The 23,074-nt window shown below is 33.5% G+C and overlaps 2 protein-coding genes across 4 annotated transcripts; one reads left to right on the top strand and one right to left on the bottom strand.

Moving 5' to 3' along the window:
- Nucleotides 1–1,714: 1,714 nt before the first annotated feature.
- LOC131609482 (uncharacterized) lies at nucleotides 1,715–5,113 on the top strand. Its single transcript, XM_058881182.1, has 5 exons — nucleotides 1,715–2,217; nucleotides 2,619–2,724; nucleotides 3,100–3,217; nucleotides 3,510–4,472; nucleotides 4,564–5,113. The coding sequence occupies exons 1-5, from the start codon at nucleotides 2,031–2,033 to the stop codon at nucleotides 4,972–4,974; spliced, it is 1,785 nt and encodes a 594-aa protein (XP_058737165.1). The 5' UTR covers nucleotides 1,715–2,030; the 3' UTR covers nucleotides 4,975–5,113.
- A 7,651-nt stretch (nucleotides 5,114–12,764) lies between these two features.
- On the bottom strand, nucleotides 12,765–22,709 carry LOC131609481 (uncharacterized). 3 transcript variants are annotated; one of them, XM_058881179.1, is made up of 26 exons: nucleotides 22,474–22,709; nucleotides 21,503–22,204; nucleotides 20,912–20,974; nucleotides 20,762–20,824; nucleotides 20,615–20,677; nucleotides 20,487–20,549; nucleotides 20,325–20,387; nucleotides 20,178–20,240; nucleotides 20,038–20,100; nucleotides 19,546–19,608; nucleotides 19,290–19,352; nucleotides 18,985–19,047; nucleotides 18,759–18,821; nucleotides 18,451–18,513; nucleotides 18,309–18,350; nucleotides 18,115–18,156; nucleotides 17,876–17,938; nucleotides 17,655–17,696; nucleotides 17,418–17,480; nucleotides 16,632–16,694; nucleotides 16,468–16,530; nucleotides 16,271–16,333; nucleotides 15,217–15,276; nucleotides 14,498–14,638; nucleotides 14,174–14,272; nucleotides 12,768–14,031 (listed from the first exon to the last, which is right to left on the bottom strand). In XM_058881179.1, exons 2-26 carry the CDS (start codon nucleotides 22,157–22,159, stop codon nucleotides 13,579–13,581), a joined length of 2,607 nt encoding a protein of 868 aa, XP_058737162.1. In that variant the 5' UTR covers nucleotides 22,160–22,204; nucleotides 22,474–22,709; the 3' UTR covers nucleotides 12,768–13,578. The 3 variants fall into 3 exon arrangements, with proteins under 3 accessions (XP_058737164.1, XP_058737163.1, XP_058737162.1); XM_058881180.1 differs by lacking the exons at nucleotides 16,271–16,333; nucleotides 16,468–16,530; nucleotides 16,632–16,694 and having other exon boundaries at nucleotides 12,767–14,031; XM_058881181.1 differs by lacking the exons at nucleotides 19,546–19,608; nucleotides 20,038–20,100; nucleotides 20,178–20,240; ... (1 more) ...; nucleotides 20,487–20,549; nucleotides 20,615–20,677 and having other exon boundaries at nucleotides 12,765–14,031.
- Between the last annotated feature and the right edge of the window lie 365 nt (nucleotides 22,710–23,074).

Here is a 23,074-nt window from a genome sequence, read left to right as displayed (position 1 = left end):
GTTATTTTGATTCCTTAATTTAAAAAAAAATATATTATATTGGTCTTTTAATTTTTTAAAATATGTTATGTTAGTCATTTTTATTTAATCAACTATAGAAAAATTTAAAAATCAGGAACTAAATTTACGAAAAGAACTAACATAATTTATTTCAAAAAATTAATAGATTATTATAAACTTTTTTAAAATTAAGAGACCGAAATGAACTTCTTAGATCACATAAGGGGGAAAATTATTAAAGCTAGATTTTATCTTACAAGTTAATTTTACAGCAATGCTATGTTGACACCATTTGTTACACCATATATACTGTTCACCGTATTATACGGTGAACAATATTTTTTTAATAAAATAATAATACAGTCTTTTTTTTAAAATAAAATAAAATTTATTTTATAACACAAATATATGGTTATATCAATAACTAACTTCACAATTGAATTAACCATAAAAATGTACGTTATTATCAAACTATTTTACTTATAGTTTATTAACCAATTTCACTACTTCAATAACTAATAAAATACATGTTATTAACCATATTCGACACTAATTTACTATTTAATATATTTTAAGTTTGAAAATTAATTAACCAGTTTATGAACAGTATTAACCAATTTTATACATAGTATTAACCAAAGTTAATTTATCACGTAACATTATCTTTTTAAGTGAGAATATATATTAACCAAACTCTAAATTGTATTAACCAAGTTATTACACTCAATTAACAAATTTGCATTTCCCAGTCAAGACACTAATAATCAAATTATGAACTATATTAACCAACATATAACACTCAATTAACCAACTTTTATTTTCCAGTTAAGACTACTTTTTGTTGCTAGGATATCTATTAACCAAATTACAAACTGTATTAACCAAGTTTTTACACCCTATTAATCAAAGTTATTTTAGAGAGAGAAAAAAATATTTAAAAAAATCAAAATTATATATGTCACTGTTTCCCGTATTTATGAACAATGACATACGGTATAATGTAGAAATTAGGTGTCAAAATATCATTTCTCTTAATTTTATGGCTCAATCCAATTTTTCTTGATGGTATCAATGTTTGTAATAAATCCTTTAGACCATATGTTACTACTAGCTCTTCCATACTAGATTCTATTTATTTAATTCTTAATGTGCAAAGATCTATTTAAAATATTAAATTAGATGTTATATGACCTAAATGAATTTTAATGATAGATGAACATTCTTTGTCTTACAAAATAGTTTTGTAAGTTAAACTAGGGAGTTATTTTTATATGGTTACATTACTATATATAAATTTCTAGGTATCATACACTAGTCATGATAATAATATGTATTCCACATTTATTTGAAAAGTTGACCATAAGACCTAACACCTAAATAGGTGAAAGACAAGACAAAAACCCAAAATGTTATTTGTGTATTAAACCATGACAAAAAAGTTCAAAGATGAAACTATACACTATGATAGTGATGTATGTTCTTTCAACTATCTTAAAATCAAATTACTTACCAATAATCTCATAGTAAAAAGTAATAAAATAATATTCTAATAAAAAATATTAAATTTGTCTATCATTAAATTCTTGAGAAACAAAGAAATAGAGAAGAAAAAGAAAGGAAGGTTGTAGCTATCACAAGCCATGTGCCAATGGGACACACACATTAGCAAGCAATAGATCCTTGATCTATGAGGAAGTAAGCAAGCAAAAGAGTGGGCCATAATAAAAAATAAACCATGTGATGGTGAGTATTCATTCATATATCAATTTCACCCTCACCCTCCTCTCATCATTTTTTTTATTATTGTCCCTGACACTCCCACCTCAACAAGCAAGCCAAAACAAATCATTCATCATTCTAGATTAGATGAAGAAGATGAACCAACACATAACCAACCACGTGCAGATCTAATCTAGCACATTCAATGCATTGTCACAATTTCTAGATCTTCCTTCTTCTCGTTCTCGTTCTTGTTCTTGTTGTTGCTGTTTTTGTTGGAGTGACAGTGGAATCAATCAACCAAACCAACCATGATGAATGGTAGGAATGGAAGAGACTCTCTCTATGGATCCATCAACCATCACCGACGAAGCAGCACCTTCAATAATCATTCTAATGGTGTTTCCAACCACAACAACCATGATGATAACGCCCTTGATCTATTCTCCAACAACCGTCGGTCACTCTCTCTACCTTCTTCAGATGACTCTTCTGATGGTGCTTTCATCAACCCTTTTTGTTTCTCATTCTTAATTTCTCCGAAAAACATGTTTTTTTTTTGTCTTTGGGTTGTTTCATTTTAGTTTAATGAAAAGGATGTCATGTTTGGTTATGTCAAAATGGGAGGAAAAAAAAGTAGCTTTATGGATAGTTGGTGTTCAATTAAGAAATTACTTGATTGTGAGAGTTGTGTTTTTTTGCATGATGTCAATTAGTTTAAGCTATTTTTGTCTTGTTAAGGTTGTTTACAAATTAGGCTTTAGTCTATGGTTTCTGCAATTTTTGTCTTGTTAAGGATGTTTACTAATTAGGATTTAGTCTATGGTTTATGCAATTTTTGTCTTGTTTTTATGTTGTTTTTTTTATGATATTAATTGATTGCTATTTTGTGGATTTAGTTTCTGTGAAATTGGGGAGACTCTCAGTCGGAGGAGCAAAGCCGGCTAGAAATGGGATTGAGGATATGATGGCATCTGTAGAAGGAGGAAAGCATGATTATGATTGGTATGTGTGTATGCATGCTACAATTTACACTCATTTCATAAGGATCTGTCATTAGTAGATTGAATTCGGCCGAGAGAAGAAAGATGGATGGAAATTGATGTTGTTGTTTTTATGTGCATTATTAGAAGTTTATGTTAGAAAAGATTATATTATTAGATCATTGCTAGATTTGGAAATTGTTGCAGATAAATATTTATGATGGAACTCATAGCCAATTCAGATAAATCTAAGTTATGTTGTTTTAGTTGTTGGATTACTATTTGAAGTGAGGAAATGCGACGCTAAATAGCTCGAGTTATTGATTATTGCACGCGTGGATGCGAATTACTATTGATGGTTTAGTTTGTAATTATAATCGCTGTTTTATGTTAATAGGCTTCTCACTCCCCCTGGAACCCCGGTTTTTCCACCATCAGAAAGTGAATCACAGACAACCTTGGCGCCTCCGAGAAGAAGTTTGAGTAGATCAACTTCTACCACTAAGGCCTCAAGGGTATGTGTGGTTTTCTCAGAGTTTATAAATTTATCTATCCTTTTTCTACAAAATTTTTGGTACATGTTACCGGTGTCATTGCTTATATATTTGTTCTCACAAGGGCGAAAGCGATGAAAATGTATACATGTTCTGTTTCATAAGTTGGTGTCCTTAATCAATATGCCTATGGTAATTCACCAGTTAGTGGATTACTTAGAGAACTAATTCACAATATATTGATTGGCCTGTTTGAAAATGATGTGTTAGGTGTTGTTAATCATGTTTAACTTCTTAGTCATGTTTGTTTCAGCTTTCGGTATCACAATCTGAGAGCAACAACAATCACTCTAGACCAGCAAGAAGCAGTTCAGTGACTCGTCCTTCGATCTCCACTTCGCACTCACAATATAACAACAACTATTCTTCAAACAGATCCTCCTCCACAAATATCCTCAACACAAGCTCAGCATCAGTTTCATCTTACATTAGACCATCTTCCCCGATAACCCGTTCAACATCTTCGGCAAGGCCTTCAACTCCTACTTCCCGCACAACACCATCAAGGTCGTCAACACCCTCCAGAATACGTACAGTTTCAACGAGCTCTACAACTGAAAAGCCTAGACCAATATCTCAAAGCTCAAGGCCTTCCACTCCTAGTTCTAGGCCTCAGGTTCCTGCAAACTTACATTCCCCATCTGCACCATCAACTCGTTCGTTATCTCGTCCTTCTACTCCCACTCGTAGGAGTTCAATACCATCTCTTTCTCCTTCCTCAGCAACAAGTTCTTCAACTTCAGCTGGTCGTGTTTCATTGAACGGACGTAGTTCAGCACCATCCTCACGGCCAAGCTCACCGAGTCCACGAATCCGGCCCCCACCACAGCCTGTTGTTCCACCCGATTTTCCCCTTGATACACCACCAAACCTCAGAACAACGTTACCTGATAGGCCAGTCTCTGCAGGTAGGTCCCGTCCTGGTGCCAACACTTTGAAGGGAAACAGTTCTGAAACTCAACCGTCAGTTAATATGCCAAGGCGAGCTTCGTCTCCTATTGTCAGTAGAGGAAGATCGACAGAACCTATCAGTAAAAGTCGTGGATTTAGCAACAGCAATGGCCATCATACCGATGTTCACGAACCTAGAAAAATTTCACATGCTCCTGAGGTAGCTGCAAGAAGATCAGTTAAAGCCTCAACCAACGCAACTGACAACTCTGGATTCGGGAGGAATATCTCAAAGAAATCCTTGGATATGGCAATCAAGCACATGGTACGTATACTCTATTTTGAGAAGATGTATGTTTCAAGCAAGTATGTTCTATCTCGCAAACCCGATTTACATGTACTTTTCTGTTTAACAGGACATAAGGAACGGCTCAGGAAACCATCGTGCACTATCAAGCACTACACTCTTTCCACAAAGTATTCGAAATTCCACGCCCAAGAGTCAATATCATCGCGGTTCAAGTGCTCCACCAACATCTATCGAAGCGAACGGAAACATACTAAACAAAAGCAACGGATCCCATTTTGACGTGGTAAACGGAATCAATAGGAATATGGTAAAAGGAAGAGAGATAGATGAAAGACAATACTCAGCCAAACTGAGTGAAATTGACGTATACGAGAGCTCTCGTTATGACGCGCTCTTGCTTAAAGAAGATTTGAAGAATACTAACTGGCTGCATAGTGTTGATGATAAATTTGATCAAGGCTCCTTATTATTTGATAATGGATTTGAGAACCTACCTGAGCCTTTTGGTCTCTTATAGTAGTATCTGGTTCTGCATGAAGCAATTGTAACATGTTATTTATGTTGTAATTCTTATCTCATTTTCTTTTTTAGAAGGATGGGATGTTTCAAATTATAAAGCTCAAAGTGGAAAAGAAAGTAAAGATGCATTATGTGTTATCTGCATTCTGCAATATGCAGAGAAATCATGGATTTGAATTTGATCTTATACATATACAAATAATGCAGAAATAGATTACATGATATAGGTCCAACTTTATTGTGTGGATGAAATAGATGAAATAAGTGAGACATTACGAGTTCAAACCTATGTCACTGTATCTGATGTTTCCGAACAATTATTAACTGTGTTTCTGCATTGGATGTTTCTGAATAGTTATTATTTGAGTTGGTTTAACTGGACAAGTATCATTCATGTAAATAAATTGTTGATATTAATAAATTAATAATTTTATTTCAAAAATAAACTAGTATAATTTAGAGAGATAAAATAAAATGAATTTTTTTCTATAATTATATAAACTCCTCTTTTTTTTAATACTAATAATCATTTTATTCACATTTAAATTATGATCATATGAGTCATATCTGACTCAAGAGATAAGTTTATTCAGTTGGACTTGAATAAAACACTCAAAAATTTGTGTTTGATTTGTGGGATTATTAATATGTCCATCTTCAAAACAGTTTGAGAAGTTACAAGAATCATCAATCTCATTGAGAATTTCAATGTGTGTTGAATTCAAATAACTGAATGTTGAATTATGGAGCCATTTTTTCCATGAAAATCAGAGGGATTATTAAAAGAAAATACACTTTTCCAACTTATAAAGCATTAATAGGTTTAGATTTCGAAATTTTACAAATTCCATAATTAATTGGATACACATTTTCAATACCATTTGATGCAACCCCTGATTGGCTAGAGAAAGAACAATATGGTTAGCATGAAAGAAACATTACTCTCATTCCAAAATCCGGACATTTACCTTAGCGTGTTCCGAGCGAGTTTAGTGCATTTGATGTGTCTCGATTTTAAAATGTTTAAGTGTGTGAATAAAATATACATCTCCGGTAGGGGTGGAAATAGGTTGGGCCGAGCTAGGCTTTGCCAAGCCTAAATCTGGCCTGTCAAAAAAACTGAAGTATAAGCCTGGCCTGTAGCCTGTCGTAAGCTTGTTTTTTAGGCCTGAGTCTGGCCTTTTCGAAGGCCTGATTAGCCTGTTAACCTACATAAAAGCCTATTTGTTTTAGACATATGTAATTAAGCAATTAAAATAATGCTTAAATAGACTAACTAATTAAAAGAACATATGAGAACAATGTTCATAAGGTGTTTTCATCTTATTTTCACAAGTTCTTCAAGATAACCAAGTTTCATTAATGTATTTTAATTCAAAGTACAAAATATAATATAATGATAATAAAAAAAGTATTCATATTTATTCAAATAGGCCGGCCTGATAGGCTTAAAAGGCTTTTTTTAGGGTCCGAGGCCTAACATTTTTAACTAAATAGGCTTATAAAAAAGCCTAGGCCTTTTCTATTTAAAAATAATGTATGGTCTAGCCTGAGCCTATATAGGCTAGCCTGTAGGCCCCTGTTATCGGCCTGGCCTATTTCCACCTCTAATCTCCAGTCACTATTATAAGTAAAAAAACACTTTTTAAATTTAATGAATAAATGATATATCCGGTCATTATTATATATCAGATACATTAATTATTCAATAAACCTAAATTTTTATTGTTGTTGTTTATAACACTGACCAGAAAGTGTAAGATGTAATGAATAATCCCCAACTTTTACAAACGTACATAGTAAATAGTTCCAAATCATATTAATTATGATTATTTATAATAATTATCTATACTCCTCCCTTTACCTATGTGATAGATATCTACCGTACAAAGATTTTGTTCTAAGATATTTATATGTGTATTTCTTCCATTTTTTATTATAAGCAAAACTCTACTTTTTAGATTCAATGAACAATTAATGTATTTGGTCTATATATAATTCAGATATATTGGTTTTTCAATAAATCTAAAAAGTCAAATTTTGTTTATAAAAAGGAATGGAGGGAGTATATTGGAAGAGTTTTGGTCAAATTCCATGTTGTTTGATGATATGATGACACATAGTGAATTATAATGATACCATGATCAATTTTCTCATTGTTAAAGTATCTGTCAATTTTCACATGTTTAATTTTATCGTGTTGGAATCACTTTGGACTCTTTTTTATGTGGAGAAAGACTCAAATATGATTAGCCCATTTGTCTCACTTATAAGTGGAGAGAGTCAATTTAGGGTTGTGAGAAATAGAGAGAAAAGGAGAACCCTAATTCCATTTATTTTTTTTGCAACCAGTCTTACGAAATCGGCGATTCTGAATTTGTTAACCATTGGATTGAGCTCGAATTTTGAGGGCATATTCACAATACTTGTGTATACCTTTTGACAGTTTGGTAATTTTTCAGCTTCTTGATTCTTATTTGTAAGCTAGTTTGTTTTGTGATTTTGCGGTTGTTAACATTAGTTTGTGAATCACTTTAAGAATCTCTTGTGCCATTATTTGATTATAGTAGAGTTGTTTCTTTGTTCCGGACGAATTGTGGTTTTTACTCTCACATTGAGGGATTTTCCATGTTAAAATATTGGTGTTCTCTTGTGTCTTTATTTGTTTTACTTGTTGTCATATATATGTTGCTGAATCTCAAGGTTCTTACAAGTTTGGGAAATTTTATATCTGTTGCATATTATTCTGTTATTGTGTGTTAATTTCCCGTCAAAGTGGCATCAGAGCTCTTGGTTAAGGGCTATTTTTACTTGTTTGAATAATGGAGTCAAATATAAATATGAAGATGGTATTGTTGAATGGTTCAATTTACCATTTACGGAAGGGAAAGATGAAATACTTAATATTTGAGAAGAAATTGCATTTATCGGTGTTTAGTTCTGCAAAGTCGGATTCTTTGTCTGATGAAGAATGAGAGTTTAAATATCTACATGTATGTGGTTTTACTCGACAATATGTAGAAGATAATGTTTACAATTATATAGCTAATGAGACGCATGTAAAAACTTTGTGGGAGAATATAAAGTCTTTGTATGCCTCTAAATTAGGGAATAATAAATTGTTCTTGTTGAATAACCTCATAAGTTTGAAGTATAAGGAGGGGACTTCTATTTCAGATCACTTGAGTGAATTTCATGGACTCCTTAATTAGATGTCATAAATGGATATTAAATTTTTTGATGAACTTTTGGGACTATTTTTATTGTTATCTTTACTAGTCTGGAGAGACGTTTCAGGTTTCTATCACAAGTTCTATTTTTAGAGGTGTTGTTTCTTTGGAAGCGGCTAAGAGTTTTATTATTAATGAGGAGATGAGAAGGAATGTGCAAGGCTCTTCATCTTAATCAGAGGTACTTGCCACTGAAAATAGGGGGAGAAGTCAAAAAAGGGAACTGAAGGGTGGTATAGAGAATAGTAGAAGCAAGTCCAAGCCACGATACAAGAATTTAGAGTGTTATTATTGTCACAAAACAGAACACACACATAAGTATTGTTATTAGTGGGAAAAGGATAACAAATGCAAGAAAGGCAAGTCTAAACAAAGAGATCATGAAGATCATGATAATAATCGTGTTACTACTGCTACTAGTGATGATCTTATTATTCTCGGTGATCATGAGTCTGTTAATCTTGTATCATAGAACCGCATGTGGATAGTTGATGGTGATGTTACATTACATGTCACACCAAGGAAGGTTTTCTTCGCATCTTATATTTTTGGTAGCATTGGAGTGTTGAAGATGGATAATGATGGTGTATCTAAGTTAATTAGTGGTAGTGATGTTTAATTGCAAATTAACATGGGAATGCAATTGTCGCTTAGAGGTGTGAAACATGCTCCAAATGTTCGCTTTAATTTGACCTTTGTGCATATGCTTGATGATTGTAGTTATGACAATCACTTTGGTCCTGGAAAGTGGAAACTCAATAAAGGTAACTTGGTTGTGGCTATAGGGGAGAAGATTTTAAAACTATATTGAAAAAAAATCTTTGAATGCTAAGAACAGTGTGAATGCTATCGACATGGAAACATTTATAGAGTATCTTTCAAGAGACATCCTCCCTCAAGAAAGTCAAAGTTGCTTCAATTGGTACATTCTGATGCTTGTGGTCCATTAAAGGTAAAATCCTTTAGTGGTGCACTTTATTTTGTTACCTTTATTAATGATTGTTCTAGAAAACTATGGGTTTATACCTTTAATACAAAAGACCAAATTTTATAAAATTTCAAAGAATTTTAATACTTTGGTTGAAAGGAAGACATGCGAGAACCTGAAATATGTTCGCTTTGACAATGATGGTGAGTATTGTGGACCATTTGATGCATATTGCAAGAAGCATGGCATTGCAAATGAAAAGACTCCTCCTAAAGCTCCTCAATTGAATGGTTTAGCAGAGAGGATGAATCAAACACTAATTGAGAGAGTTATGTGTATGCTCTCTGAAGATAAGTTGCCCAATCATTATTAGGGTGAGGCACTTTACACGGCAGTGCATGTTCTTAATCTAATTCCTATTGTTACTTTGAACAATGAAGTTCCATACAAAATTTAGTTTAAAAAGAATGACAAGTATGATCATTTAAGAGTCTTTGTTTGTAAGGATTTTGTGCATATTCCAAACGATAAAAGATCCAAGTTGGATGCAAAGTCAAAACAATGTATCTTCTTCGGCTATGGGCAAGATGAGTTTGGTTATAACTTGTATGATCATATAAGGAAGAAGCTTATCAGAAGCCACGGTGTGGTGTTTATGGAAGACCAAACTATTGAAGACATTGTTAAGGTGGAGAATACTACACCTAAGAAAGATATCAGTTTGTCTAATATTGATCCAGTTCGATTACCTATTCATAAACTGGATACTATTGGTGGTGATAACCATAATGGTGAGCCAAATGATTATGATGATGCTCAATAACTTGGAGATGAGGTGAATATTCTAACTAATGATGATGAAGGTGAGAATAATATGTCACATGATGTGACTCTTGGTGAAGCTCCAGAATCATTTGAAGTTCAACTTATGAGGTCTAACAGGCAAAGACATCCTTCAAGAAGGTATAATTATGATGAGAATGTGACCTTGACTGATGAAGGTAAACCTGGGTTTTTCAAGAGGCCATGGAAAGTGAAGAAAATCAAAATTGGTTAGATACAATGCACGACGAGATGAAATCATTTCATGATAATCACACTTATGATTTAGTGAAGTTTCCTAAAGGTAAAAAGGCTTTTGAAAAGATGTGGGTTTATAGAGTTAAACATGAGATTAACTCTAGGCACAAGACTACAACATGTACTCCTCAACAAAATGGTCTTGCTGAAAGGTTCAATTGAATAATCTTGGAAATTGTGAGATACATATTGGTTAGTGGTGGGTTGAAGAATATTTTTTTAGCAGAAGCTATGATGACCGTTGCTTACCTGATATCCTTTAACCACCTCGGGGATGAAAACACCTGATGAGGTCTATTCAGGGCATCCACCAAACCTGGACAGACTCTGAGTATTTGGTTGCGTAGCTTATGCTCACACCAGGCAAGACTAAGTGAACCAAGGGTGTAAAACGTATGTTCCTTGGATATCCTAAAGGTGTCAAGGCCTATAGATTGTGGTGCTTGGAACCAGGCCACAATAAATGCATTACTAGTCATGATGTAGTCTTCAATGAAGCTGAGATGGCTTTTAAGAAATTTGATGATACTTGCACAAAGCCAATAATCTCTGAATAAGAAAATGATCATGAAGAAGTTCTTATTGAGGTGGAACACATAGAGAATGAAGTGCAAAATCATGAAGAAACCAAGATGACATTGCAGAAGAAGCACAAGATGTTGAAGCAAATGAAGAAATTGAAAATGACTACCTGTTAGCTAGGGGCAGAACTAGGAGAATCATCACGCCACCTCAGAGACTTGGTTATGCTGGTTTTATAGCTTTTTCCCTAATCTTTCTAAGTGAAATTCTTGATGAAGAACCTAGAGACTACAAAGATGCTATGAGAAACAAAGATATGAAAAAGTGGTTGAAATCCATGGATGATGAGATAAAGTCTCTTCATGAAAATAATACTTGGAACCTGATCAAGCGACCTGCATGGTCTAGATTAGTCAGCTGCAAATGGATATTCAAGGTAAAAAGAGGAATCTAGGGAGTGGTTTCAATGAGATTCAAGGAAAGGATGGTTAAAATAGGCTTCACTTAAAAGAAATGAGTGGATTTCAATGATGTATTCTCCTCTATTGTGAAGCATAGGTCCATCATAATACTTTTCCATGGTTGCTAGGGCTGATCTATAATTAGAGCAAATGGATGTGACAACTGCTTTTCTATATGGTGACCTGGATGAAATAGTTTTGATGAAGCAACCTTAAAGGTATGAAGAAAAGGGAAAGAATGATTATGTATGTAAGCTGGACAGGTTACTATATGGCCTAAAACAATCTCCTAGGCAATGGAATGGGAGTTTTGACAAATTTATGGCGCACATATGTTTCACAATGAGGCAGTTTGATCATTGTGTCTCTTTTAGATTCCTTCCTGAAAATTGCTTTATCATGTTATTGCTCTAAGTGGATGACATCCTCATAGCAAGCAATTGTGTTGAAAAAATAATAAGGGTAAATTCAACCATGAATTTGAGATGAAGGATCTTGGAACTGCCACAAGGATCTTAGGCGTTGATATCAAGAGGGATAGGGAGCATTCTATGTTGTGCTTATCTTAAGAGATGTATCTAAGGAAGATCTTGACATGTTTGTAATGACAAACTCAAAACTTGTCACAACTCATATAACCCAACAATTCAAGCTAAATGCCACACAAACTCTAATTAATGTAGTTGAAAGAGCCTATGTAGATAGTATACCATATGCTAGTATAGTAGGTTCTTTGATGTATGATATGGTATGCACCAGAGCAAACATAACATATGTTATGAGTATTGTAAGCAGGTACATGGCTAATCTTGAAAAGGCTCATTGGCAAGCTAATGGATCCTAAGATACATAAAAGGATCCCTAAGTAGAGTCCTGATTTATGGTGGAGCCATGGATCATGATGACCAAGGGAAAAGTGAAGGATTTGTGGACTCTAAATATGTAGGATGTATGGACACCAGAAAATATCTTTTTGGATATATTTTCACTATATTTTGCATAACAATCAGTTGGAAAACAACACTCCAGAAGGTTTTAGCCCTATCAACCACTGAAGCATAATACATTGTCCTCATTGAAGCTGTAAAAGAATCATTGTGACAAGAAGGTTTTGCTAAGAAACCGAAGCTTCGAGACCAGGTAATCACTATCCATTGTGTTGTGACAGTCAAAGTCCCATACATCTGTCCAAGAATTCAGCTTATCATGAAAGGACCAAGCACGTTGATTTTAAGCTGCATTTTGTCATAGAAATAATTGAAAGAAGGGAAGTAAAAGTGATGAAGGTGTCAACTGATCATAATGTTACTGATATGATATCAATAACCTTGTCAAGCGGCAAGTTTTTCCATTGCCTATAGTTGATAAATCTGTTAACAATAGTAAACATATAGAAACGTAGAGAAAGAACTTGTGGCTTATGGTTTCAATAGAATGAACAAAAAGTAAAGAGTAAAGGTTAGACTAGAGTATAAATACTAAAAGTTAGAAAAGACCGAACTAACCTTACAAAGATACAATAAACTAATATATTAATAATAATAACTAAGCCTCCCCTCAAACTCAAGATCCATTAGCATAGAGCATCGAGAGTTTGTCAATCAGAAAAGAAAGTGTTTAATGAAATGCATCTTCGTAAACAAATCAGCAATTTGTATAGCAGAGGAGACAAACAATAAAGTAATTGTCCCATGCAGAAGATGATGACGAGTGAAGTAACAATCAATCTCAATAAATTTGGTACGTTCATGAAAGACCAAGTTGTGGACAATTTGTGTGACACTTTTGTTATCACAATAAATAGGAGTTGGTTTAAAAAGAATGACACCCATATCACAAAGTAACCAACACAATGAAACTATTTCTCTAAGGTTTAGAAAAACTATATATAAAAAAAAATAAAAAATAAAAAAACTTAAAAAGGGACCCATAACTAAAGGATTTAGGAATTCGGGATCAATTCACCAAAACGGATCATTAAATTATAGGACATGGCAACAACTCAACAACATTCTCTCATTATAGGAATGACTTATATATGAACACTTCTATGATAAATATTTATTCAAAAAGAGTTCAATTAAACTGTTTAGCCAAACGCACCAAAGATTCTAACCAAATGCACCATAGATTCGTACTCGATGCAAATTTTTAAAAGTATCATTTCCAACTTTGAAAGCAAAGAGAATTAAAGATCACACAATATAGAACTCTGTATTCCTTCCTGATACAATATTTCCTAATATGTTCAAAGAATTGGCATGCATAGATTAAAATTGGCCCAACCTATATTGGTATTCTGACTAAGGTGAGTGAGGTTACTGTATGTTATCGACGGCCAAATAAAAATGATGACCGTGTTTTTAAGCCACTATTAAAAATCAATTACTGGTGTTTGAAGACTTTTGGTCAATCAAATCAGCACCACTGACATACTTAGCAAAAAATGATATCAGACGAAATGGAGCACCAATAAGAGGAGCATCTGTTATTGGCACAGCATCATCACTTTCCACATTCTTGGCATCCTGCAGCTGTAGATCTCTTGCATCGTTATCATCAAGTGGAATTTGAACAATTTCGTCAGTATCATCATCAGGTAGTGAAGAGTTTGAAATTACTCCAACACCATGTCCGGCGTGAAAAGAGTCGCTACTACCATTCACCGCCGAGGTCTTTTCCAATGAATCCGACTCCGGTGCAGATATAGACGTAGCCTCAGATGATTCGGGCTCAGCAGGTTTAACAAATTCAGTTAAACCATCAGATCCAGTAACTTCAGAAATTGAAATTTCTGTGTCTCGTCGATCCATCTCAACACATAGCTTGTGGACCTGAGGATATAAATGGCTTGAGAACACATTACGCTATCTAAAAAATCTAACCAATCAATTTAAATCTACTAATACAAGGAAGAAAAAAATCAAATATTTTAGTAAGTCATTAACAAAATCATCAAGAACCCTGCATATTTACCTTCTCAACAAGATCAGCATTTTCTGCCATCAATTTCTCCACTAACATATAGGCCTCTTCAATTTGAGATTTAAACTCTTCATTTTCAGAAGCACCGTCCTGTCCATCGTTAAGCAAAATATTGTCAGAGGCAACATAAAGGCAAGGAAAGAAAGGTTCTTCTTCCTCCCTGCTTCAAGTCATGAACACACTTGACAAATAATAATTAAAAAAATCCCTTTCTAATCGTGTAAAACTATCTACGATTTCCTTATTTCAAGGATTTCAAGAAAATGCATTTTTCTATGAATGAATATATTGTAGATTTTAAACATAAAAATAAACCTTTGCAAATGCACCCTGTGAAGCGGAAAAAGAGATACTGCTTTCAAGATTCTGGACTGTTGAATGAAGACCTGACACATTTTCCCTCAATTGTTGGTTTTCTAGCAAAAGATTATTCTTGGACTCTTCCAACTCTGCCACCTGCCAAGCTTTGTTTTTAATTTCCATATCAGAATTAACACAGGTTTGTTACAAAATTGACGTGACCAAAAAAACAATATGTGAGGGTAATTCATCCAGTCAATTTTTATAAATAATGGAAGTTGGAGAAAAGAAGAAAAACATTTGTCAGAAGGCAATCAAGATAGCCAAAAAAAATAACATTAATTAAGCCAAAACAAAGGTATTAACGAATCCGAATTCAGACCAAAACAACTAAAACTATAGCCTGAATTGTTACAGAAGTTAGCCAGAGCGTCTAATTAAGAAAAATTTGGGAAACATTTATGTTTCTCATTCACCAACACAACGGAACCCGCTTTGGTGCTCATAAAACTCTACTCATACAAGTTATGGCTCACACTTGTGATAACAATCCAATCTATATTGATAGGAACCTGATTCCAGAACTGAACACTACATAATAGTGTTTCAGAGATAGTGATGAGGAAATTAAGGACAATGATACCTGAAACTGAAAATAGTATCCTAACACTTTCTTAAGTTCTTCAGTATAAAATATTCATGTATTATTAGTTGTATATACGTCCGGTACATACCTGCACTTGTAGCATGCTGGTGTTTCCTTTCAGATTTGAAATAACTTCTTTAGCTGAGTTCTGCAAATTAAACATACAATCTCTTGTAAGGTACAAAATCACAAGATAATTAAAACCTTAAATCACACTTCAAATACTTAAATAAATTTAAATTCATTCATAAGCATCTCTGCATAATAGCATAAGAAAATCCATAAGTCAGACAAACTCATAACTCATAAGTCTCAAACAAGAGAAGTTATTCAATTCAACAACTTACAGGGGCAATTCCATCCAATTCCACCAAAATAAGATTATGTGTATACTCTTAGTCGCAGAGGGTAAGCACCATCACAAAATCGTGGGATTTACGATTCAAATCAGGATTTTTAACTACCATACTTGTACTATTCTGCTGATTCTTCACCTCAAACTACCAGAAAACTGTTATGATGAACATTTGATGCTTCCAATTCAATTAGTAATTACAACATAAGGCTCCGGGTACTCTAGTACCTTTACCCTAGCCCGACCATACGTAATCATTCCTGCTTACTCGACTGAGTAGGTCCTAAATTATGGCGTTCAGCTTACTTATCCTATTCTGAGTACAGAACTATCACCAAGTGATTTGAACATATATCAAAATAGATTGTTTTTGAAGAAAAGTCATGTGGAAGAATATTTCTTGCCCTCCGTTGAAAAAAAAGTGAAGACATTGAAGAAGGAATAAACATGATGTATATGACATGCAAAGAAAAATATTCAACAGCCCGTGAAGACGTTGATGTATAACAGTATAAGCATATCTTCAGGCCACATATTTTCCGATGTGGAACTCATGACAAGAAAATACAAAATGTATTGGGCCTTGTGGAGTGTTTTGAAAATTGAGCTAGAGTAGTTTTTTTTATTGATTTCAAAATAATGCATTTCATTACACTTTTTGTTTACGTATTAGACGCTAAGGATTGGTTGCTTACAATTGCTAACCTATTAACGAAAGTTAAGGTTGTTGATTAAACGATCAATATATTCAATACAATAATCTGATAGAGAATAGACAAGGTATTACCTCTTCCTCAACAGATAAACTCAAATCGCTCTCCAGGAGATTTATTTTTTGCTCTAAACTTTCCTGTAAAATAATGTATATTGGATTTAGAATTTCAACTAAACTTTCACTAACCGAACCGTCGTCAGGGGAGAGAGGATGAACTAAGGTTAAATAAACAATAAATGTAAGAAATGAGTTGGAGAAGTAGTTCTAACCACTTTTAGGGTCAAAATGGTTTTTTCATTCAGCAACTGATTGGTTTTTTCAATAAATCCAGTCTGCATAAGATTATAGTATTGAATATGAAAAATCTTGATAAATAATTTATCTAACTCAACGCTCCTAAATCAAGAAAAGGGAGAGAAATTAAGTCACGCACCTCTTTTTGAAGTAAGGAATTATTCTCACTCTGCAATTGTGCTATTCTCATTTCCAGACCGTTCTGTAGTTAATCAAGTTAAATATAGAAGTAGAAAAATGTATATACAACAACAACAACCAAGTCTTGCCCCCTTAAGTTGGATCGGCTTCATGGATCAAACGACATCATAATGTACTATCAATTATCAAATACCATGCTTCTATCTATCTCATTAATCTCGTGATATTTCTTAATAGTTTGTCTTATAATTTTTCTAAGTCTTCGTCTACCTCCAACGGTTTACCTACCCTCTATTTAATCTACTCTCCTTCGTACATAATCTTCAAGTTTTCTCTCTACATGCGTTAATTAAGTCTAGTTTTGACCGTCTTTTCTATTATATGTGCTACCCCAACACTCTCAAATATTGCCATTTCTAAATTTATCTCATCTATTTTGACCACAAATCTAATCCAACATCCTCATCTCAGCTACACTTAATTAATTTTTTTGCGGTGATTCTTTAAAGCCCAACACTGTCCTGTCGCAGGTCATACAGTTGTCCGGTATAATTTTCCTTTTAGTAAAAAATGTATATAAGAATAAAATTAATAATGCACGAGAGACATCAACATATTCATCAAAAACTGATTTATTAAAATCCAATTACTTCTTTTATTAAAAAAAAGTGTCCGGTCAAAATTGGGTGTTGAGTATACTTGATACAAAAAGTTTAAGGTCACAGTTTCAACAAACAAAATATACTCAATGCAATAACACAGGAGGGAATTGACAAGTTATTACCTCTTTCTCATTAAAGGAGCTCAAATTGCTCTCCAGAATATTTAGTTTCTGCTCTAAACCCTCCTGTGCAACAAATGTATGGCAGAATTTAAGAATTTAAACTACAATGTCATTAACAGAAAAATAAATCAAAGTATTATTCTTATATAAGCAGCAAGGAGGGATGAAATCAGCCAAGGTTAAATAAACGGTTAATGAAGGAAATCGCAAAGTTAATGAAGCTATTCTTAAAACTACCTTCTCACGCAGTAACAGACTTGTATTTCCCACCAATCCAGCCTGCATGTGATAAAGTATAACGTTAAATATTAAACATCTTGATAAAAAATACCTCATATTAAACACCTTGTCAAAATTAGGTGCTGACTATACCTAATGCCCTATACTGATTACTGAGAGTTAAGCAAACCAAATATACACAATACAATAACACATAACACAGGTGACAAAGTTATTACCTCTTTCTCACTAAGGGAACTCAACTTGCTCTCCAGAATACTTACTTTCTGCTCGAAACCCTCCTGTGGGACAAAGTATAGTTGATTTAGAATTTAAACCACAATTCCATTAACAGAAGAATACATAAATACTATGCTTATATAAGCAGCTAAGAGGGGTGAAATCAGCTACAGCCTACGGTTAAATAAACAGTGAACGCAAGAAATTGCAAAGTTGATGAAGCTAGGCTCAAAACTACCTTTTCAATCTGTAACATGTTGGTTTTTTCCATCAATTCATCCTGCATGCATAAATGATATAATACTGAATATTAAACATCTTGATATTATTCTTATATCAACAGCTAAAGGGGGGAAACCAGCAAAGGTTATATAAACACTGAATGAAAGAATTTGCAAAGTTGAAAGTTGAAGAAACTGGGCTCAAAACAACCTTTTCACTCAGCAACAGATTTGTTCTTTCCACCAACCCAGCCTGCATTTGATATAATATTAAACATATTCTTAAGCAATATCTTCAAATAAATGTCCTTAAATATTTAAAATAATATATGTATGTATTAAAACACGCTCACCTCTTTTTGAAGTAAGGAATTATACTCATTCTGCAATTGTGCAATTCTCACCTCTAGATCAGTCTGCAGATACTCCAATTAAATATATTAGTTAGTAGTAATTAAACATATATAAGAAAAATATTATTCAAATAAGCGTTTGAATTAGCTTATATTTAGGAAATAATTGGAGTTTCTTGGAGCTTCCTTATAGTAGAGCATTTTCTTTTAAAAAGAGACTTATTTTTCCAAAAACAATGATCCTCAGACATGATGGTGTAAGAGCCATGAACACATTCAACAAAATCGTTCTATTCAAATTTATTTACCTTTGTATGTTTCTGTAATTCGTTTTCAGTTTTTAATTTATTGATGATCTCTTCCAAGGTAACCTGTAAAAGAAAGGCAAAATAAGTGGTAGACATGAAAATAGTTTATAACAGAATTTTTTTAGAAATAAATCTCAACTTTAGTTCTTTTTTCTATGATTTCCTTCTAGACTAATATTAAGAAAGTACATATAAAATTGCAAAATAAGCAGTTAAACACACTCACCGCTTTTTGAAATAAGGAATGATTCTCATTCTGCAGTTGTGCAGTTCTCACCTCTAGATCAGTCTGCAGATAATCCAGTTAAATATACTACTCAGTAGTTAAACATATGTAAGAAAAATATAATTCAAATAGTGGTTTGGATTAGCTTATATTGAAGAAATAACTAGTGTCTCTTGGAGTTTCATTATACTAGAGCATTTCCATTTAAAAAGAGACTTATTGCACCAAAAATGATCTTCCACAGACATGATGATGTAAGAGCCATGAACACATTCAACAAAACTGTTCAATTTAAATTTAATTACCTCTTTATGTGTCTGTAACTCATTTTCAGTTTTTATTTTATTGATAATCTCTTCCAGGGTAGCCTGTAAAAGAAAGGCAAAATAAGTGGTAGACATGAAAATAGTTATAATAAGTAATAACAGATTTCATTAGAAATAAAGCTCCATTTTAGTCCTTTTTTCTATGATTTCCATCTAGGCTGCTATTAAGAAAGTGCATATAAAGTTGCAAAATAGACAGCAACACAAATACCTCTTATGATAAAACTTACAGTACCTCTTTACTAATGTGTTTATCAATTTCTTCTTTCAATTTTGTAATTGTCTCTTCTACTAAGGCCTGCATAAAGATGGATTATATGCATTTGTGCAAAAGAATATAGGTGACTGTGTGGTATATTATACAAGCATGTAAGTAATAAATTAAATAAATTAAATAAATCTGGTAGATGAAGTTGATTGACGGAATAGAATGGAACGGAGTGGAATGGAACATGACGGAATAGAGTGGAGCGGAACGGAATATAGATTTCATTCCATTGTTTGTGTATTTTTAATAATTTGACGGAACGCAACAGAATAAATTAGTTCATTACATACACCACAAATTGGATGAAATGAAAAATAGGATGGAATGCATTCCGTCATGTTCCGCTCCATTTCATCCTCTTTTTACCAATCCAAACAATGGAACATAATATTATTCCATTTCATTCCGCTCCATTCCGTCACATTCCATCAATCCAAACATAACCTAAAGTAAAATTACCTCTTTCTGAGTGTGCCCTTCATTTTCTTCTATCAATTTTCTTATTGTCTCTTTCGAAGTGGCCTGTTTTGAGATATGCTATATGTTAAAAATTTTAAACAAAGAACATATATTTCTTGGATGAATTTAAAGTATATTACCTCTTCTTGCATGTGAATGTCATTTCCTTTATTCAATTTTCTAATTGTATCTTCTAATATGGCCTGTGGAATGATAGGCTGTATGTGTTATAAAAAGCTGAAACCTAAGGGCTCAAACAAAGGATATATTTTTACATAAAACACTACCTCTTTCTTAACATGCATATCAAGTTCTTTTTTCATTTTTCTGATACTCTCTTCTAATTCAACCTGTGCAAAGATAGATTATATGTGTTGAAAGAAATTTTCAACCTATAAACATTACTTAAAAAGAATAAATGTCACCAAATAAAATTTAAAATATATCACCTCCTTTTGCACAAGCATGTCCTTTTGTTCATTCAATTTCCGGATTGTCTCGTCAGATATGGTCTGTAGAACAGTGGAACATTACTTCCGAAAATTAAGTAATAGATATTTCTCGGGTAAAACATTACCTCTTTCAGAATGTGCATATTAATTTCTTCGTTCAGCTTCCTGATTCTCTCTTCTGACATGACCTTTGTATCGATACACAGTCCATATTATAAAAACATTGAGGCATAATAAAACAAAGGACATATATATCTTAGACAAAATACTACCTCTTTACGAATGTGTTTATCATTTTCGTCTTTTAATTTTTGGATAGTCTCTTCTGATATGGTCTGTAGAGGGATATGCCTTGCAAGTTAAAAACCATTGAAGCATAGGTTCTTAAATAAAGGACATGAATTTCTTCAGTAAAATATTACCTCTCTCTGAATGAGCACGGCATTTTCTCCTTTTAATTTTCTAATTGTTTTGTCTGATATGTCCTGTCGAAAGAAAAGACGGGCATATTAAAAATTTGTAAGAATTAAACATGGTAACATATATATTTGTAGGAAAATGAACAAAACTTTTAAGACATCTTTAACAAATTCTGTTGGGCGAATATCATTTTTATTTCCCAATTTTTTTACTACATCTTCTGACAGACTGACATGGCATGTCAAAAGGTAATTCCATCTAGTTTGGCAATGCATTCATGTCCACAAACACTCAATTGCGGAGCATTTTTTTATTTGTTTGCATAACTAGGGGGTCGAACTTTTTGGCCATATATGGCTTGCAGAACGAGTTGCAGACACCTAGAAACACTATATAGAACCTGAATTGGGAAACAATAAGTTCAAACTAAATTACCCAGTTTCAATGAAAAATGATAACAATGGCTAGCAAAGACGCAGTTTGTTTCATGAACCATCAATTGAAACATATAGAACTAGTCATGAATCGTGATCATAAAACACCATTACACTAAAAAAAAGGTGAAAATCTATATTGATTGAAGGAAAACTTACACATTTTTTACCATTTGGCAGATGTCCATTGGAATCCATATCAGTACTTTGCCCATCTGCAGAGTCCAACGGTTGAGAGGGCTCGTCCTCTCCGCTTTTCAACACATTCAGATCTCTGTTTGGAACTTCCACATTTCCATTCCAATCCACACTCACACTTTGGTCATCAGCTGTCCCCAAAAGCTGAGAGGACTCACCCTTACCACTATTCACAAGATTCTGATCCCTCGTTAAAGTTTCTCCATCCCCATTTAAGTTTACCACAGCCTCTGAAAGATTAGCATGTCCATCCTTTACATTACTCACCAGATTTTGATCGCTTGTATCTCCATCCCCAATCGAATTCGGCACAGACTCAGAAAGACTAGCAAGCCTACCCGTAGCTTCATTGACCAGACTTTGATCACTGGTATATGTTCCCCCATCCCCAATCGAATTCGACGCAGCCTCAGAAAGACTAGCAGGCTTATCCTTAGCATCATTGACTCCATCCCCAATCGAATTTACCACAGGCTCAGAAATACTACCATGCTCGTCCTTACCATTATTCACCAGATTCTGAACCCTAGTAGCTGTTTCTCCAACCCCAGCATCTACATTCTTGTTTTGCTTGTTCTTTTTCTTCTTGTTTTTTCTTCTTTTCTTATCATCCTCCATTTTCCCAGCTAAAATTTCTATTCCAACTTCTTCTAATAAGCAACACTACCCACAATTCAAACAAAAACAAAAATGAGAATTTTAAGGTTTAGCAGAACAATAAAACCCAACAACGCCAAGTTGAAGATCAAAGACCCAAATACACAAAATCAATCATGGTTCATTATATTGCAACAAAAAAAAAACACCATTCCAACATTAAATCTTAAATCTAGAATTACAAAAGCTAATAAAATTGGGGAAAATTTCAAAACAAAAATAACGAAGAAGAAATTGGCGAATGCAGATTACTATTTGATATAGAAAATGCTTACAGAGAGAAGAATCTGGAGAGTGGCGGAGAATCTGAAAAGTTTGTTGATGAATTAAGTTAGCGTAATGTGGGAAAGGAAAAATTTGCGTGAAATGAATGGAAGGTTGAGTAAGTGAGAAGCGATTTTGGTAGAAAAGCGATTAATTGATTTGAAGGATCGATGAAGCGATTTTGCGTTTTGTTTTGCGTAATGTGCAATGTGTAATGCAGTGTTCGTGAGATCTTTCGTTTCTCTCGTGAAATGAAATCCAACGGCTTTTACGGTTCCATTTGTTCTTGCTCTGTGGACTTGTCTCTACTTGATTACTTCAATGGTTGCGAATGTAAATAAGAAAAATAATATACAATGCATAAATATTAATTTTGAAAATTTCTTTAGCCACCTCCCTATGGGGATCACCCCCAGCGAAAATCTCAAATTACCCCTGCTTCGGAAATGAACTTCCGAAGCGCTTTTTTTTTAAAAAAAATTCCACAATTCGGAAGTGCATTTCCGAAGTCAAAATAATTCAAAATCCGTGCATATTTTCGGAAGTTCATTTCCGAAACTGTTGCTGCATATACAAATTTCCCTCCTTCACTATTTCATCATTTTTCTCCAA

This window comes from Vicia villosa, linkage group LG6 (assembly GCF_029867415.1).
Source record: "Vicia villosa cultivar HV-30 ecotype Madison, WI linkage group LG6, Vvil1.0, whole genome shotgun sequence".
NCBI lineage: Eukaryota > Viridiplantae > Streptophyta > Magnoliopsida > Fabales > Fabaceae > Vicia > Vicia villosa.
Note: the sequence above shows the minus strand (reverse complement) of the source record. Positions and strands in the feature narration are given on the sequence as shown.